Source organism: Bombina bombina, chromosome 8 (genome assembly GCF_027579735.1).
Source record: "Bombina bombina isolate aBomBom1 chromosome 8, aBomBom1.pri, whole genome shotgun sequence".
NCBI lineage: Eukaryota > Metazoa > Chordata > Amphibia > Anura > Bombinatoridae > Bombina > Bombina bombina.
Window position 1 is genome coordinate 267,609,428 of NC_069506.1, and position 19,831 is coordinate 267,629,258.

The following is a 19,831-nucleotide window of genomic DNA, read 5'->3' on the forward strand; positions in this document are numbered from 1 at the left end:
TCTGATAAAGCCAATTAGGGACATATATGTAGCAGAGTTAGCCTTGATATGTCAGCAGGGTGCATTTCAGGTTCTGGCAACTAGAGATTGCTCAATTTTCAGAGCTAAATCATATAAGGGGGGGTGGACACCTCTAAGACCCACTGTCCAAGGGGCGGGGCACAGGTAAAGCAAAAATTACCACTTTGGTGATATTACAAGGGCATTAGCAGTATGCGAGTATAGAGGACTGATATCAGGCAGATACTAGGTCACAAGACACATGCATACTCCAGGAACAATGCGATTTCACTATGAGCCGCAATAATCCATGCACACTACTAAACTACCCAGGTGTGAGACTGTCTGAAGCTGTCATAGATCAATCCTGCACTGAATGCAAATACATCAGAGAGGACAGCTCTGCTGGGAGTCATTTAGCAGCATTCAGAGCCAGCTATTGTGAGGAAGAAAATGTTACCTATATTTTGACAGTAGATGTAATACTGGGGGTTGTGACCTGACCCTGAGCCAGCTAAAAGCCACCATTACTCTTACTAAAGAGATTTACATGGATACAGCAAAAGTACCCATTGAAGGATTAAATATCTTCAGACACCATCTTCGCACATCCTCCCGATAATAGAGGCAAAGAATGACTGGGGATTATGGGTAATGGGAGTGACACTTAAAGGGACAGTAAAGTTAAAAAAAATCATTTATGATTTAAATAGGGCATGTAATTTTAAACAACTTTCCAATTTACTTTTATTACCAATTTTGCTTTGTTCTCTTGGTATTCTTAGTTGAAAGCTAAATCTAGGAGGTTCATGTGCTAATTTCTTAGACCTTGAAGACTGCCTCTAATTTGAAAGCATTTTGACAGTTTTTCACTAGAGGGTGTTAGTTCATGTGTTTCATATAGATAACATTGAGCTCAGGCACGTGAAGCTCCTAGGAGCCAGCACTGATTGGCTAAAAATGCAAGTCTGTTAAAAGAACTGAAATAAGGGGGCAGTTTGCAGAGGCTTAGATACAAGGTAATCACAGAGGTAAAAAGTATATTATTATAACTATGTTGGTTATGCAAAATTGGGGAATGGGTAATAAAGGGATTATCTACCTTTTTAAACAACACAAATTCTGGTGTTTACTGTCCCTTTAACAGCTCTGCTGGGGTGTTCTTTGCCTCCTCCTGCTGGCTAGGAGTTGAATTACCACTAGTAATTGGAATGGATTTGTGGACTCTCCATGCCATTGGAAAGAAATATATTGTAAGTTGTTTCATTTTGCTTAAAGGGACATGAAACCCCAAAAATTTATTTCATGATTAAGATATTACATACCATTTTAAACAGTTTTCAAATTTACTTTTATTATCCCACTTGCTTCATTGCCTTTTTATCCTTTATTGAAGGAGCAGCAATGCATCAGTGGGAGAAAGCTGAAGACAGCGGTGAGCCAATGACAACAGACATTTATATGCATCCACCAATCAGCAGATAGTTCCCAGCTCCTGAAATATGCTTTTCAACAAAGGATACCAAAAGAACGAAACAAATTTAATAATAGAAGTGCGTATGAAAGTTGTTTAAAATTGTACGGTCTATTTGAATCTTGAAACAAAAATGTTGTGTTTTATGCCCTTTAACTCAATCTCAATGTGTTTACTGTCCCAATTGCTTTAATACTCCCAAAATTATTAGACTGACATGCTATTAAGCTATTGTTCGTTCCCAGGTTGAGCGCTTCTCTCTTTTTGTTTATGCAAATTATGACACTTAGGGAAATCTCCCTAAGTGTAATGCGGGAATCCAGACGTGGACCCGTTGCTCAGTGTGCCTAGAGGGATATGGCTGCACCTCACTGACGAGGCCCACAAAAGGCCGAAACGTACGTCTGGGGTTTTGCTGTTTCTCTCGTTGAGAGAGGGATTACCTGGTATTTCGGGGCTGGACTGTACTGTGAAATCAGGATCAGACTGATATGCTTCAGGAAAGTTCTTCTCTGTGAAAGGCACATGTTGAGCAAAAAGAGGCTGCTTCTAGGGTGGTAACTAACCATAGAACAAGTTATGCTATTGTTCGTTCCCAGGTTGAGCGAGGTAAAAAGTATATTATTATAACTATGTTGGTTATGTAAAATTGGGGAATCGGTAATAAAGGGATTGTCTACCTTTTTAAACAACAAAAATTCTGGTGTTTACTGTCCCTTTAACAGCTCTGCTGGGGTGTTCTATGCCTCCTCCTGCTGGCTAGGAGTTGAATTCCCACTAGTAATTGGAATGGATTTGTGGACTCTCCATGCCATTGGAAAGAAATATATTGTAAATTGTTTCATTGTGCTTTAAGGGACATGAAACCCCAAAAATGTATTTCCTGATTAAGATAGAACATACCATTTTAAACAGTTTTCAATTTTACTTTTATTATCCCACATGCTTCATTGCCTTTTTATCCTTTATTGAACGAGCAGCAATGTATCAGTGGGAGAAAGCTGAAGACAGCGGTGAGCCAATGACAATAGACATTTATATGCATCCACCAATCAGCAGCTAGTTCCCAGCTCCTGAGCCTATCTAAATATGCTTTTTAACAAAGGATACCAAAAGAACGAAACAAATTTGATACTAGAAGTGCATTTGAAAGTTGTTTAAAATTGTACGGTCTATTTAAATCGTGAAACAAAAATGTTGTGTTTTATGTCCCTTTAATGCCCATTTAACTCAATCTCAATGTGTTTACTGTCCCAATAGCTTTAATACTCTCAAAATGATTAGACTGACATGGTGACTCTCTGCTTCCCTAGCAGTACTGGACTGACAGTGTTACTCCTTGGAGAATCAAACTATAAATGATAATCTGCCAACTCCACTAACAACAACTTTCTAATTTATTTCTATTACAAATTTTTCTTCATTCTTGTATCTTTTGTTGAAAAGCAGGGACGCATGCTTAGGAGCCAGCCCATTTCTGGAGCACTATAAGGCAGCAGTTTTGCAAGCATATTATACATTTGAAAGAGCACTAGTATGCAGCACTATTTATTGCCATGTAAAATTCCAGATTCCTACCTAGGTATCTCTTCAACCCATAATACCATGGGAACCAAGCAAATTTGATAATAGAACTAAATTACAAACTTTTTTAAATGGTTTGCACCGTCTGAATCTCAAGAGAACATGTTTGGGTTTCATATCCCTTTAATTATGATACATGTGGAAAAGTCATATATGCACTGTTAGTAAATTGTAAACATACCAGATTCCCACTGCTACACTGTATACAACACTGGATCAGATTCAGACATTTGTTTGTACTCACTATTATCCAGTGTGATAAGGAATATTCTCTGGATCATGTGGTTGATGTTGAGTTGTTCACAAATCTCCTGCTGGGACCAGAAAGAACGATTGATTTCTGCCACTGAGTCATCACACTCTTCCAGGCTTTCTGATACACTGTTGTCCGACTCATCCTGGCTCTCGCCTGCCTCATCTGAGAAGGGAAAGCTGGCTGTTACTAATAATATCAAGAGAAATTATACGGAAATACTTTTAGGACATATAACAATCAGGAGACTGTTGGGCATTGGATGAATTATCCAGAAGGTAAATGATGAGACAATACAAGTTCCTGTAACAAATACGGACATCTCGTTTACTGATACAAGACCATATTCACACTGTCATTTAAAGGACCAGTCAACACAGTTGATTTGCATAATCAACAAATGCAAGATAACAAGACAATGCAATAGCACTTAGTCTGAACTTCAAATGAGTAGTAGATTTTTTTCTGACAATTTTAAAAGTTATGTCTATTTCCACTCCCCCTGTACCATGTGACAGCCATCAGCCAATCACAAATGCATACACGTACCATGTAACAGCCATCAGCCATTCACAAATGCATACACACTTATTCTTGCACATGCTCAGTAGGAGCTGGTTACTCAAAAAGTTTAAATATAAAAAGACTGTGCACATTTAGTTAATGGAAGTAAATTGGAAAGTTGTTTAAAATTGCATGCTCTATCTGAATAACTAAAGTTTAATATTGATTGAGTGTCCCTTTAAGAAGAAGGGCAAACAGAATTCTAAATTCAAGAGAGGAGACCATTGGCTGAGGGACAGGTAAAGCATATCCTACATATGGAGAAAAGAGAGCAATTCCCCATTTGCAAAGTAAGAGGAAAAAGAATGAGTTCTATCTGGGTAAAAATGTATTTTACAAGGGTCATAATAGTCAAAATAATAATTGCATAGCATTTTAGTTTTGAATAGACACGTGTAGTCCAAAAAATGCTTCTAATAAAAACTGTTTTGTGCAAATGTTTCCATCTTGTTACTGTTTAAAATTTAACAACATAGTTAAAACTTGACAAAATATATATTAATGAGGCATATACTACAGATACTCCATGCACCCCACCTGCTCAGAGATCCAGATGCAACGTATATGAAGCAATCAGAGCCATCACTGATAAAAACCCTCTGCTGATGTGCACTTGTGTACATTTCAGTTTTGACCATTTTTGTCCCTTTAAAGATTTCGCACCTGTCTTACTTAGCGCCTGAGATGACACAGACAAACGTCCGGGGGGTATTGTTACTGCAATGCTTTGGTGAGGTATTATTACTACAACTGGAGTTGCTTCATGAACAATGGTAGAGAAATATGACAATGATACAATACGGTAACCAGGGCCGGACTGGGAGGTAAAAAAGGCCTGGGCATTTTAAGGCCTTTCTGTTTTATTTATTTCTATTTAACTATACTACAAAACTGGCAAGTATAATGTATGAGTTTGTTTTACAAAAAGTATTTAAAGTTTATAACAACCTTCTGGATTTTGTAAAGTGGTTGTCAATAAATAGTAAAAAAAAAAAGAATGAAATAAAAAAACAGAAGCTATTGAAGTTCATATTTAAATAATAATAATAAAGAACACTTACTGCTCATCAGCCAGCACCATTACAGTCACTCAAAATAGCAGGCAGCGGAGCATTTGTCATCACACGTAAGTAGCGCTATCAGAGAGAAATAACAGACACCCACAAGCACCACACAAATCCACAATTACACAAAAACAGGCAATATCAAGAGGAGCTGCTACGCTGTGACTGTCACCTTTCCCAGTTAATTAGTCCTCTCCAGAGAAGATGCACTTATGCAGACCTCCCACATAAATTTGATGACAGGTTTGTATGTACAATAACACTATGGTGGCCATCTTAGAAACAGACCATAAAGGCAAAATCATATGTTTTCTGTATACCTTAAGCCCTTTTTAGCAGTGGGCACACAGAGGGGTCAGACAAGAATCAGGTGGAGCCCAGGAATGCTACTAAAAAGGCCAGAAAGGGCCCCCTGATATGCTGACTGGTCTCAATAGAGACCTCTGAGACCCACTGCCCAAGGGGCGGGGCACAGGTAAAGCAAAAATTACCGTTTTGGTTATATTACAAGGGCATTAGTAGTATGCGAGTATAGAGGACTGATATCAGGCAGATACTAGGTCACAAGACACATGCATACTCGAGGAACAATGCAATTTCACAATGAGCCGCAATAATCCATGCACACTACTAAACTACCCAGGTGTGAGACTGTCTGAAGCTGTCATAGATCAATCCTGCACTGAATGCAAATACATCAGAGAGGACAGCTCTGCAGGGAGTCATTTAGAAGCATTCAGAGCCAGCTATTGTGAGGAGGAGAATTTTACCTACATTTTAAAAGTAGATGTAATACTGGGGGCTGTGACCTGACCCTGAGCCAGCTCATAGAAATGAAGCGGTGACTGGGGCCAGACCTGAAACCAGTAGCTGACAGCAAGAGGCAGGGCAGGCCTGACCCCAGTAGCTGACAGCAAGAGGCAGGGCAGGCCTGACCCCAGCAGCTGACAGCAAGAGGCAGGGCAGTCCTGACCCCAGCAGCTGACAGCAAGAGGCAGGGCAGTCCTGACCCCAGCAGCTGACAGCAAGAGGCAGGGCAGTCCTGACCCCAGTAGCTGACAGCAAGAGGCAGGGCAGTCCTGACCCCAGTAGCTGACAGCAAGAGGCAGGGCAGTCCTGACCCCAGCAGCTGACAGCAAGAGGCAGGGCAGTCCTGACCCCAGAAGCTGACAGCAAGAGGCAGGGCAGTCCTGACCCCAGTAGCTGACAGCAAGAGGCAGGGCAGGACTGACCCCAGTAGCTGACAGCAAGAGGCAGGGCAGGACTGACCCCAGTAGCTGACAGCAAGAGGCAGGGCAGGCCTGACCCCAGTAGCTGACAGCAAGAGGCAGGGCAGGCCTGACCCCAGTAGCTGACAGCAAGAGGCAGGGCAGGCCTGACCCCAGTAGCTGACAGCAAGAGGCAGGGCAGGCCTGACCCCAGTAGCTGACAGCAAGAGGCAGGCCTCTGTTACACATGTTTGAAGACAAAACTCCAGTACACACCAGAAGATTACTAATTTACATTCTGCCGGCAACTAAACTCTGCATAGCGAGAGCATGGAAACAGCCTTCATCTCCTAATCTTAATACACTTTGCAAAAATGGAAAGATATGTTGCTAAAGAACAGGATAGGATGGACACTTATTGGGAGAATTGGACTGACTGGATAGATATTCAATAATAGTGACAGACCCCAATGGACAGAGGAAGTTGATAACTTCCCATAGAATAGCATAGAATCCCAGGGCAGAATTTAATTTATATATCTGGGTTTTATTTTATTGTTTTTTTATCTGCTCCTCTTCTCTGACCCTTCCTACACCCCCCCCCCCCCCCCCTCTTCTCCTTCCTCTAACCTTTTCCCATTTACACCCTCTTTCCTGGACGACAGTTTTTTGGCAAATTCACAACATGCCTGATGAGGTATACCTTGACAAAGTAGCTCCATAAACTACCTCCCACTTCAACGGAGCTCAAATAGAACTCATACTCATAGTTGGTTATTACACTTACCTATCTAAGGCTATTATTAGCCTTTCCCATTTCCCCCTTTACCAAGTTTATATATACGATTATAAACCTGTTCTTTCTATGTACCCCATATAAACAGAAAACCGAATTGAGGTCTCACTCTTACTCCACCATGTGGGCTACATCACGGAATGTAACAACTCAAAGGGTGTTTCAAATTAGATATACTACAACTGCATTAGGTGAACGGAATATGTTAGCCTTCAATTGATGACTGTATTTTCTAACAAATATGAGTTGTATTTCTTTTGTTTTGGGATTCCTCAATAAAATAAAAGTTAAATTTAAAATAAAATAAAAAAACGCAGGGCAGGCCTGACCCCAATAGCTGGCTCTTTATGCTACTAAATGACTCCCTGCAGAGCTAGGAGAAATAATAATGCTGGTGACTGGACAGGACTAAGACAACAGACCTTGACCTGATACTGGTTCAAGCCCACTGGGCACATACCCTGTATTCCCTATTTACAGTCTGGACCTGATGGTAAACCATATGCATAATACAGAAAATATAGAGAAAGTAAATAATAATGAAATAACAATATGCAACAAGATGGAAACAGTATCATGTTTTGAAAGAAAATGTCAGGTCAGTAAACGGATTTGTGTATTGTTATGTTTTGTAGCACACCCCCTGCTGGAAAAGCATTACACAGCATATAGCAGGGTACGTAAACTGAGGCTGGCATATCTGCCCACATTTAGGCCGCGTTCGGGCAGCACTCCAAGCGAACTGGGACTCGCTTGCAGCGTTTTCTGCACACTTGCAAGTGAGAGGCTGGGAGTTTTTTGAGCGCTCTGCTGACGTAAGTCCCAGCGCTTCCAGCGTGCTGGAAAAGCTGGGACTTTTCAGAGCAAGCTCAGATGCTTGGCAACATGGCAGCCTCCACACACGTGTTGCTGTGGAGGCTGCCATGTTTTTATAAGCAGCAGAGGGACAGGTGAGGCGGATAAGTTTGACAGCAGCATTTAGTACAGGGCAAAGTGGAGATAGGTTACTTAACCTATCTCCACTTTGCCCTGTATTAAATGCTGCTGTCAGGCTTATCCGGTGTTATGCCGACAATGGTTTCCCCAGTGAATATGTGTAGAAAACAGACGACATTAAATGTGCCATGTTGATCACAATTATACATTAGCGCTGCCCTTTCTAACGCATTTGGTGCAATGTAATGTACAGACACAATAACCCCCTTTGGCAATTAAACTTCCGGGTTTAATTATTAGAGCAAAATGTTTCCCCAGTGTTTCTCGGCAAACATCGGAACTCCATTCAGCTGCTCTCAGCTCAGCCCCTGTAGCTTAACCTGCCTCATGTGAATGATGGGAGCTGCAGCCCTTATATCTTTATTTATTATTAGCTGAATTCGGCAGGATAAGCTACAGGGGCTGAGCTGAGAGCAGCTGAATGGAGGTGGGTCAGAGTTCCGATGTTTGCCGAGAGGCAGGGGAAACCAGATACACTGGGGAAATCATTCTCGGCGTAACAACGGTGTTGTGTAACAGCTACAAGGGAGCTTAGTAAAAACGTTTGCATGCGCAAAGTCCATTATTGTGCAGCAGATCCCTTGCTTGTGACGTCACCTAGCGCCACGTCATCGATGGAAGTGAAGCGCCTCCACTAGCTCCTGAGCGCTGCCCGAACGCGGCCTTAGACAGCCCCTTAGGTATAATTGTAGAACACCCAGTTCTCTCTGTTCATCTACCACTATCTCTCAGTTAAAGGGACATGAAACCCAAAATATTTCTTTCATTATTCAGATAGAGAATTTTTTTTAAGAATTTTAACAAAGTTTCCAATATACTTCTATTATTAAATTTGCTTTGTTCTCATGTTATTCTTTATTAAAGAGATACCTAGGTAGGTAAGTAGGGTGCACATGCCTGAAGCACTGATAGTGTCGCCATCTAGTGCTCCTGCTAATCTATAATATTGTTGCAAAATTGCTACAATATAGTGTTGCAGACGTGCACTCTCCTGAGCTTACATCCCTGTTTTTCAACAAACGATAACAAAAAAAAGTATAATAGAAATAAATTGGAAACAATCACATGCTCTATCTAAATCATTTTGGGTTTTATGTCCCTTTAAAGGGACATTGTATTGAAACATTTTCTCCCCTTTAATGCTGGGTTTAAATGATAGCTTCTTTACAGTTATTTTTTAAATCATTGCATTAGTCTGTAATAACAGCGTACATGACACTCTAAAGTCTTTAGAGGCCCATAGACAAATAATTAAAGGGATAGTAAACACCAAATATGTTATTGTTTAAAAAGATAGATAATCCCTTTATTTACCATTTCCTAGTTTTGCATAACCAACACTGTTATAGAAATATAGTTTTTACCTCTGTAATTACCTTTTATCTAAACCTCTGCAGACTACCTCCTTATCTCGGATCTTTTGACAGACTTGCATTTCAGGCAATTAGTGCCAACTCTTAAATAACTTCACGTGCGTGAGCACAGTATTATCTGTATAAAACACATGAACTAACGCCCTCTAGCTGTGAAAAACTGTCAAATGCATTCAGCTGAGAGACGGCCTTCAAGGGCTTAGAAATTAGCATATAAGCCTACCTAGGTTTAGCTTTCAACTAAGAATACAAAGATAAAGAGAATTTGATGATAAAAGTAAACTAGAAAGTTGTTTAAAATTACACGCCCTATCTGAATCATGAAAGTCTAATTTTGACTTTACTATCCCTTTAAGCCTGGTGTCCATCATTTAACTTACCGTCACCTGCTCGCTGCTGCTGTGACAGTACCTTTCTTCCTGCCACAAACTGTCGAGCCTCAGCCAAAGAACCAAAAAGGGCAGCGAAAGGGTTGGCTGAGATGCTGTTGTTATTTTCTTGGTCAGTCATTTTACTGTGAGTTGGGTTCCCTGCATTGACCCAAAAGAAGCACCTTACCCTGTACGAAACAAGATGTGGGTTTATAAGCAGCAAAAGTCATAGCGTGAAATTAATAAAAGCAGTGAGCAAACCTCTGAATTTGATCAAACTCATAAAATAAAACAAAGAAAAAAAATAATTTGGTGTAAACACATAAAGTATTACAATTATCAATCTAATGTCCTCACACATGTTCTCATTTCTCTTAACCTAGGCATTAGAATTTGTGTGCGTTTTAAACACACAAAAAGTTCACTTTGTTTCATACATTTAAAATAACATTGTTTTCGTGTGTGGTTAAACTATACCAGAATTTAGAAACTGTGTCAACCAAGACAAGTTAGAAAAAATAAACGCTTAGTGTATTCAGAAACCAAGGCAGGATATTAGTAAAACACTAGATATCAAATGTCTGTGCCCTATGCAGCCAGATATGACACCAGCACAAGCTGAATATAACAAAAAAATATCTCCTAACGTTTGGCGTTGACTACATACACTCTTATATTAAACTGCTTGGTGGCACTTCAGAATTGCAAAGGGCTAATTTGTCAACACCTGGATTAAGAGGTGATGAAACGTAACATTAAAGGGACATAATACCCCAGATTGTTCTTTCATGATTTAGATAGAACATAGTTTTAAACAACTTTCCACTGTATTTCTATGATTAAATTTGCTTAATTCTCTTGGTATCCTTTGTTGAAGGGTAAAATCATGAACAGCAAAGCACTACTGAAATCCAGCTAAACACATCATGTAAGCCACCAATCAGCACCTAGCTCCCAGTAATGCATTGCTACACCTGACAAACAATACAGATACTCAGTTCCCACTGTGAACAGTGATAGTGAGGATCACAGAGGCACCACACAAAAGGCTGATGATAATTCCAACAGATCAACCAAAGGGCAGCTCTTCAAAAAGGTAGATGATAACTGGATAACAAAGGAAGAGAAAAGAATGTGCTCCAATGGTGTATTATCTCTGGCGTATGTTCCCCTAAATAGCACTAGATAGCCCCTCAGGGCTATAATACACCATTGGAGCGCCTTCTTTTCTCTTCCATTGCTACCCCTGAGCCTAACTAGGCATGATTTTCAACAAAGGATATCAAGAGAACAAAGCAATTAGATAAGATCAGAAAATTGAAAAGTTGTTTAAAATTAAATTTTTAATCTGATTCACAAAAGAAAAAATTGGGGTTATGTCACTTTGATGATAATATGCAAAGCACATGGTCAGCATATCATGCAGTGTAAGTAATTCTCAATGCAAGAGCAGTTACATGTTAACACAGAAAAAATAATGACCAAGAAAGAAAGGACAAGGAAAGCTTATGTTTCTCTGAGGCATGCAATGGAAACATTTTAATGGTTCAATAAAAACAAAGATAAAAATGAGAAAAAAAAATGCATTTTTACATCAACAATTTATTTTTCTAGATCCAGACGTTGACGCTCAGTAACCCACAATAAAAAATATTTCAGACTCAAACCCAGAGAGTTTTCTACAGCTATCTGTGTAACAAGGATCACAGTCTATACAAATCACCCATCCACTTGCCCTTACACTCAGAATATACACACTATTTATTTGTATTTATACATCAAAAGTCTGCATCCAGAAATAGGACTGCATATGAGCAACTTTCCTTCTACATTATATACACGTGTGTGTGTGTGTGTGTATATGTATGTATGTATATATATATATATACACGCACACACACATATATATATATATATATATATATACACACACACATATATATACACACACACATATATATATATATATATATATATATATATATATATATTTCACACACACGCTCAGAGATAACCACGTCAGCATTAGATGATCCGAAGTTACTTGGTTAAAATGATGCTACTAGCTATTTTCCTCCTGCAACAGCATTCTAATTTGTATGTCAGGCAGATAGTGTGTAATCAGCATAAGGGAAGATGAAGAAGGCTACTTCTAAAAGGATCTATCTGCAGGCTATGCCAAGTATAAGATGCAGTAATGAAATAACAGCATAACAGAATGCCACAAGCCAAGTATTAAAGTCATTTTTACTTGTTTGAGGAATTAGTAGACATGACATACATGGAGAATGGGTACCAACTCAAAGACAGTTACTATACTTAGTATGTGGCACTGCATTATGCAAATACAATCATATAGACTATGCTGTGACAAGTTAAATGTCAGAGTGCTACCATACTGGAATTCTGGGAGTGATGTCATTATATGATGATATAGGCACTGTGATATAGTATAGCAATAAATATATACAAACACACAGCATGATTGGCAAACACAAAACATACATTTAAGAAGTTGGATCATACAAGAGGGACTTGAAGATTTACTATGTGTTCAAAATCATTTAGATGCTCAGGAACCATGTTTGTGTATGTACATAAAAACACAAAAGGCTTGAAGATAAAATATGTATTTTTTTTTTTAAATGGTCTGTTTGAATTACAGCTCAGGATGAACACCATTGAAGTAGTTCTGTCCTAAATTAAAAAGATTGGTGAACTGTAAGGTTTAAAAGCCATGTTCTTCTAACAGGTTATCCCCAGGCAGCGAGTTTTTGGGAAGGATACAGCTTTTAAGCCCAACAGAATTGCTCACAGTTCTGAACTGAACCACCATAGAAATTTTGAAATTAAAATGTATGACCCCCCAAAAAATGTAAAATAATATAATATGGTTTTACCAACCACAGAGGAACGGATGGAAAAAAAATAACCCATCAAGAGTCCGAATAATCATTTCAGAGGCTTTATGCATAAAAAACCCATTACATGTTAGATTGTCTGATGTGAAATTTGTATCTAGAATGTGTAAATATGAACAGGCAAACTGTCAGACACCAAACATTAGACATACATATAAACAGGACCATCATAAAACCGTATGATGTTCTAGAGACGTGTTCATACACTCTACACACATAATATAACAATGTCTACAAACAAGTAATACACATCACAGATTGTACATACACACTACCTCGCACAGACTGTCACACTATTTATGCACACTGTCACATACACTTCCTCTGCATTCTCTGACTCACCATTTCCGGTATCTTTAGAAGTTCCGCTATTGCTCAGTTCTGCACACAGGCTGTCTCAGGAAGTGGGCGTGTGTTAGTGTCATGTGATAAGTGCTTCGTGAGCGAGCGGTCGTGTTGTTTATTCATTAATCATTTATTCTGTATACGCAATTAGTACATCAACTGAGGTTTGTGCTGTACATATAGCGATTTGTAGGCGATTGAAACACGTGTTACGTCCTGTCCAACTGTGGTGTTTGTGTTGTTTTTGACCACTGGAGTGACCTTAGCTAAAACAACCACAGGCCGCTTGCCAAGTGTCTAAACATTGTTCGTGGTGTCCAGTGTTTTGTGGGCTGCCACATTAATCGTATTGGTCTCACACACACTGACCGCCTGACAACTGCTGATGGTCATAGGGGATGCTTTACATAGTTCTTGAAAAAGTGGTGGTGCTAAGAATCACTATTACACTGCACTACAGAAAGGGATGTACTAAAAGGGTAAATGACAAAATGGGATGTAAAATTAAAAAGTGTTGAAACAACAAAACTGAGACATATCAGCTAGATATTTACCAGATATGTTCTCCAGGTACAGTAGCATATTCTGAAAGTGAGATTACGTCAGATTATAGCTGTTTTCTATGGAATGACAAGGGTGAATGGCAAAATGGAATGCCCATAGAATAGACTATAATTAGATTACATTTAAAAGTGCTATAGCAACGAAAATATGACACATATCAAATAGATATTTACCAGATATGTTCCCCAGGTACATTAGCATATTCTGAAAGAGAGACTACTTCAGATTAAAGCTGCTTTCTATGGAATGACAAGGGTGAATGACAAAATGGAATGCCCATAGACTATAATGGGATTACATTTAAAAGTGCTACAGCAGGGGCGGAGTTCGTCCGCACTGGAAGATGGCCTCATTTTAGGAAGGCTCATAATCCCCATGTCCGGAAAATAAGCACAAATGGCATAAAAACTCCTTTCCCTTCCCCAACCTAAGGGCCACAAATATTGGGAATCCTACCCGATCAATAAGAACTGCGGACCATCTCAAAAACTTGCAGGAGAGTACCGGACATCACTTGCGGCCTGCAGATCCTGGAGCGCAACCTCACTTTAGCTGAGGACGAGTTGGAGAGCGTGAGACCACGAGGTTGCCGCAGCAGAATAGATTGCCAGCACTCACACCCTGCAAGGAAGCAAAGGCACAGAACACCTCAGCGTGACTCCTGAACGAAGCTAACTGCAACAAAACACCAAAAGACCTCCACCAGATTAGAGCGGAACACACCAAAGCTCGGCGCAGAGCCGGAATAAAGGGGTAACATACTGCTCCTTGACACAGATCGGGAGGGCATTAAGTCTACAAAAGCACCAAATATACTGATTGCCATCACCTCCAGCAGGGATATTTCAAACGGCAACCATCTGTAATTGTATGTGCTGTTGCAAGGCAGACATCAGCACAGATACATGCTGCAGACACAGCGCAACACAGCAGTTGATACAGGTTCAAAACTGCCATAAAATTGAAAAAAAAAGAGGACAAAAGGAAAAATAATAGAAAAGAAAAAAAGGGCCTTATTGACTATAATATAAAGCATACCAGCCTTAAAATGACAGGCCTGTATACCAGTAACATATACATAAACTCATGAGAAGAGTAAAGAAGCACACATCTATCAGCCTAATCCATTTAGGCACCCAGGAAAATAACTGGACAACCTGCATAGGTATTATACACTCATCAGTGTTACTACAGCCCAACTGCTAGGAAAAGATATAAGGATATTTAACTGAATATAAGCTAGAACCAGGTGATGCCTAATAAAAGACAGGCCAAGATAGATAAGAACTCTTCATCCAAACTGCTAAATCAATATCTGAAGCCGATTGAACATATTCAGAAGTTTACAGCAAGGAAATGGCAAATAGATCTCATAATACAACTGCACAGGTTCACAATATGGAACCTCCAACACCACAATATGTAACCAAAAATGATTTACAGTCTTTGTCATCCAAAGAGGACATAAATAATGTTTTACAGGAAATGCGCAGTCTTTTTGGAGATCTACGCAAGGACCTAAGCGCACTTGATACCAGAATGTCTAAAGTAGAAAGCACCCAAGAATCCAACATGACAGTCCTGCAGAACACTAACCACTAACGCGGAACTAAAGAGTCAAGCAGAGAAAATACAGCTCCTTAATAACAGGATTGAAGATTTAGACAACAGAGGACGGAGAAACAATATAAGAATTCAAGGAGTTACAGAAACTGTCCATCCTCCAGCGATAGAAGGATATCTTCAAGCCCTATTTACGGTAATAAAAGGCAATCCATCATCGCCAGATGTCCTCATAGAAATAGCCCACAGGGCACTCAGACTCAAGCCCCCACCGAAAGCTCCACCTAGGGACATCATTGTGAAGCTCCTAAACTATAAAGACAGAGAAGAATTGCTCCAGTGTGCCAGAAACAAGCATCCCATTTACCACGCAGGAGAAGAAATACAATATTTCACTGATCTTTTACCCACTACACTAATGAAAAGAAGAGAGCTAACACATAACACTTCAACCCTGCAAGCAAATTAAGTTCAATACAGATGGGGTTTTCCGGTCGCTATAATAGCAACCAACAAGACGGCCATCTATAGACCAGGAATGGAGGTTCAAGATTTCTACACTGAACTTTCAATACAGGACAAATCCGCAACAGTGCCTGGGCTCAATGGAGATACAGCCCAGGTCCAGCCAATATCACTACAAAATTAAAACGCAGAACTCAGATGAAGAACTCATGAACATTTAGGTTCCGCTACTCATACAATAACCTACTCGAATATATTAATCATAGTCTGTTAAGAGGAAAAATGCCATTTGGTCATCCCTCGGTCCGAGCGAGCTTGTTATGCGAATTGCAATAAACCTTATAATATAACCTAAATATAAATGTTATTATAGAATATATGTTTGGAGTTATATAGTTTATAGATTCTCATTAATTAATGTACGACTGGGATAGACGGAAGGTGGTGCAAAGTGGTGACGTTGTAGCGTCACGTAAGGAGGTGTGCGACTGCAGAGAAGGGATGTGAAGAGAACAGGTGACGATGCAACAGGCAGTGCTCAGCGTGAAGTAATCTTTGCAGGGCTGCAGTATCATCAAAGCTACGTGGAATATGTAGGTCGGCAGGTGACGCTAGGAAGACGGGCTGGATGCTTCAGCTTATTACCGCGACAATAGAAGGAGGGCATAGGCTCTGACAAGCTAAGGAGTCGGCCCCAAAAATCCCGGCATTGGGTTTCTGTAAAGCTCATCAGGTACAGCAGGTGAGACCCATCCCCTTCTGTAAAGAGGATTAAGAATCACATTTAAAGTGACACTACATTGGAAGCATACAAGTAATGACGGAAATAAGGCAGTGCTTGACAAATCTGTTAAAAAATTAGTAGCCAGTAAGGATATTTAGGAGCCAGGCATATTTTTAGGAGCCAGCCAGTTGGATTTGTATATAGATATATGGAAAATAACCTAAAAACTTAGGAGCCAGGGGTAAAATTCTAGGAGCCAGTGGCTCCCAGGCTCCTGGGTTTGTTGAGCCCTGAAATAAGGTATTGTCTTCCCTTTTTCCTGATTAAAGTATCAGTGTGTGGTGCAAGGGGGCCAAAGGAAGGATTGCTGTGTTAAAGGTCTACAGGACTTTTTTGTAAAAATAAATCCCCAAAGTATCAAAGGAGCAGATACGTGGGTAATGGCATGGGTGAAGGAAGTGAAGAGCCATAGTAAAAACACTGCCGTTTTAACAGGTTCAATGATTAATAGCCTGGGAAAAGGAATAGCTTGACAGACAACCCTGGGATATCGGGGGTAGGGTCTCTTGGCCTTTTTATAAAAAAAAAAAGAGGAAAACAAACTCTAAGGAGAGGAACTTTTTTTTTTTTAACATCATTTTTATTGTTTTATACTCATTTACAATCACAAGTAGTGAGCTTGACATATCAGTGCATCCTTGTTCAATACAGAGTATCACACTTCAGCTCACCTCCTCTATCATATATCCATTACATAATACATACATAGCAACAAAAGAAAAGGAAAAACATACATAAATATAAATTGGGAGAACATATTACAAAGCTTTTAGCATAGCTTCCCCCTAGATCATAACAGCAATCATCTTCCTTGAATTACATATAGGCCTATATACCTGCTGGTTAAATCTAATCTGGTGCAAGGCCATTCTGGGGCTTGCTCATCATTAAACCGTCCTTCACTATATTCCAGGGGGAAAACATAATCCATTCCCTACTGGTGTGCCGGGGGGGTGGGGTACACATCTGTAGTCGTCCCCCTTTATATTATACTATTCCAGAAAGATGGTAGTTCATTATTAATAATCCAGTATTTAACTAGATTAGATTTTACTAGGGGCCTGATAATTTGCAGCTGCATATTTGTTGTCTGTGCCAGTATTACTTTTAGCCATTTAAGGAAAAACCTTCTTAGGTCTTTCTCAGAATCTGGGAATATGTTGTACTGTTCCACTATCATTTGATTTATCAACCCAGTTGTGAATTGTGCCATGGTAGGTGCTTGGGTCGCTTTCCATTTAGCCAATATTAACATCCGACCCTGAAGAATCGCTGTGTTAATTAGTTTTGGATTATCCCGTCCGTCCATAGTCTGGAATAAAAAGAGAATCATCCTACTATTAAGTTGGAGGTTATAGTCTAACATACAATTTAACCTAAATTGGATTTTTAACCAGAATTGTCTAATTTTTGGACATGACCAAAAACAGTGTTCTGAATCTGCTTCTCTAAATCCACACTTATAACATACTATCACCTAGATTTAGAGTTTGGCGTTAGCCGTCAAAACCAGCATTAGAGGCTCCTAACGCTGGTTTTGGGCTACCGCTGGTATTTAGAGTCGTGTAGGTAAAGGTCTAACGCTCACTTTGCAGCCGCGACTTTTCCATACCGCAGATCCCCCTACGCCATTTGCGTATCCTATCTTTTCAATGGGATCTTTCTAACGCCGGTATTTAGAGTCTTGGCGGAAGTGAGCGTTAGAAATCTAACGACAAAACTCCAGCCGCAGAGAAAAGTCAGTAGTTAAGAGCTTTCTGGGCTAACGCCGGTTCATAAAGCTCTTAACTACTGTGCTCTAAAGTACACTAACACCCATAAACTACCTATGTACCCCTATACCAAGGTCCCCCTACATCGCCGCCACTCTATTAAATTTTTTTAACCCCTAATCTGCCGGCCGCACACCGCCGCAACCTACGTTATCCCTATGTACCCCTAATCTGCTGCCCCTAACACCGCCGACCCCTACATAATATTTATTAACCCCTAATCTGCCGCCCCCAATGTCGCTGCTACCTTACCTACAATAATTAACCCCTAATCTGCCGACCGGACCTTACCGATACTATAATAAAGTTATTAACCCTTAATCTGCCTCACTAACCTGATAATAAATAGTATTAACCCCTAATCTGCCCTCCCTAACATCGCTGACACCTAACTTCAAGTATTAACCCCTAATCTGCCGACCAGACCTCACCGCTACTCTATTAAATTTATTAACCCCTAAAGCTAAATCTAACCCTAACACCCCCCTAAATTAAATATAATTTTTATCTTACGAAATAAATTAACTCTTATTAAATAAATTAATCCTAATTAAAGCTATATACTTACCTGTAAAATAAACCCTAATATAGCTACAATATAAATTATAATTATATTGTAGCTATTTTAGGATTTATATTTATTTTACAGGTAACTTTGTATTTATTTTAACCAGGTACAATAGCTATTAAATAGTTAAGAACTATTTAATAGCTACCTAGTTAAAATAATTACTAAATTACCTGTAAAATAAATCCTAACCTAAGTTACAATTAAACCTAACACTACACTATCAATAAATAAATTAAATAAAATACCTACAAATAAATACAATTAAATAAACTAAAGTACAAAAAATAAAAAAAGCTAAGTTACAAAAAATAAAAAAAATATTTACAAACAGAAAAATATTACAACAATTTTAAGCTAATTACACCTACTCTAAGCCCCCTAATAAAATAACAAAGCCCCCCAAAATAAAAAAATGCCCTACCCTATTCTAAAATTAAAATAGAAAAGCTCTTTTACCTTACCAGCCCTTAAAAGGGCCTTTTGCGGGGCATGCCCCAAAGAAAACAGCTCTTTTGCCTGTAAAAAATAACATACAATTCCCCCCAACATTACAACCCACCACCCACATACCCCTAATCTAACCCAAACCCCCCTTAAATAAACCTAACACTAAGCCCCTGAAGATCATCCTACCTTATCTTCACCACACCGGGTATCACCGATCGGTCCAGGCTCCAACGTCTTCATCCAAGCCCAAGCGGGGGCTGAAGAGGTCCATGATCCGGCTGAAGTCTTCTATCAAGCGGCATCTTCAATCTTCTTTCTTCCGGATCCATCTTCATCCCGCTGACGCGGAACATCCATCTTCACCGACAACTTCCCGACGAATGACAGTTCCTTTAAGGGACGTCATCCAAGATGGCGTCCCTCGAATTCCGATTGGCTGATAGGAATTAAGGTAGGAAAATTCTGATTGGCTGATGGAATCAGCCAATCAGATTCAAGTTCAATCCGATTGGCTGATCCGATCAGCCAATCAGAATGAGCTCGCATTCTATTGGCTGTTCTGATCAGCCAATAGAATGCAAGCTCAATCTGATTGGCTGATCCAATCAGCCAATCGGATTGCACTTGAATCTGATTGGCTGATTCCATCAGCCAATCAGAATTTTCCTACCTTAATTCCGATTGGCTGATAGGATCCTATCAGCCAATCGGAATTC

General features: G+C 39.7%; 1 protein-coding gene across 2 annotated transcripts in view; it reads right to left on the reverse strand.

The window, feature by feature from the left end:
- UBE4A (ubiquitination factor E4A) overlaps nt 1-12,934 on the reverse strand; it is a 90,994-nt gene extending 78,060 nt beyond the window's left edge. Inside the window, exons 1-3 of one of the 2 annotated variants that reach the window (XM_053691291.1) lie at nt 12,922-12,934; nt 9,693-9,871; nt 3,303-3,476 (exon numbers count right to left, since the gene is read on the reverse strand). In XM_053691291.1, coding sequence (XP_053547266.1) covers nt 3,303-3,476; nt 9,693-9,822 — 304 coding nt within the window. In that variant the 5' untranslated portion in view covers nt 9,823-9,871; nt 12,922-12,934. The other variant, XM_053691290.1, reaches the window with a different exon arrangement.
- Nucleotides 12,935-19,831: the final 6,897 nt, after the last annotated feature.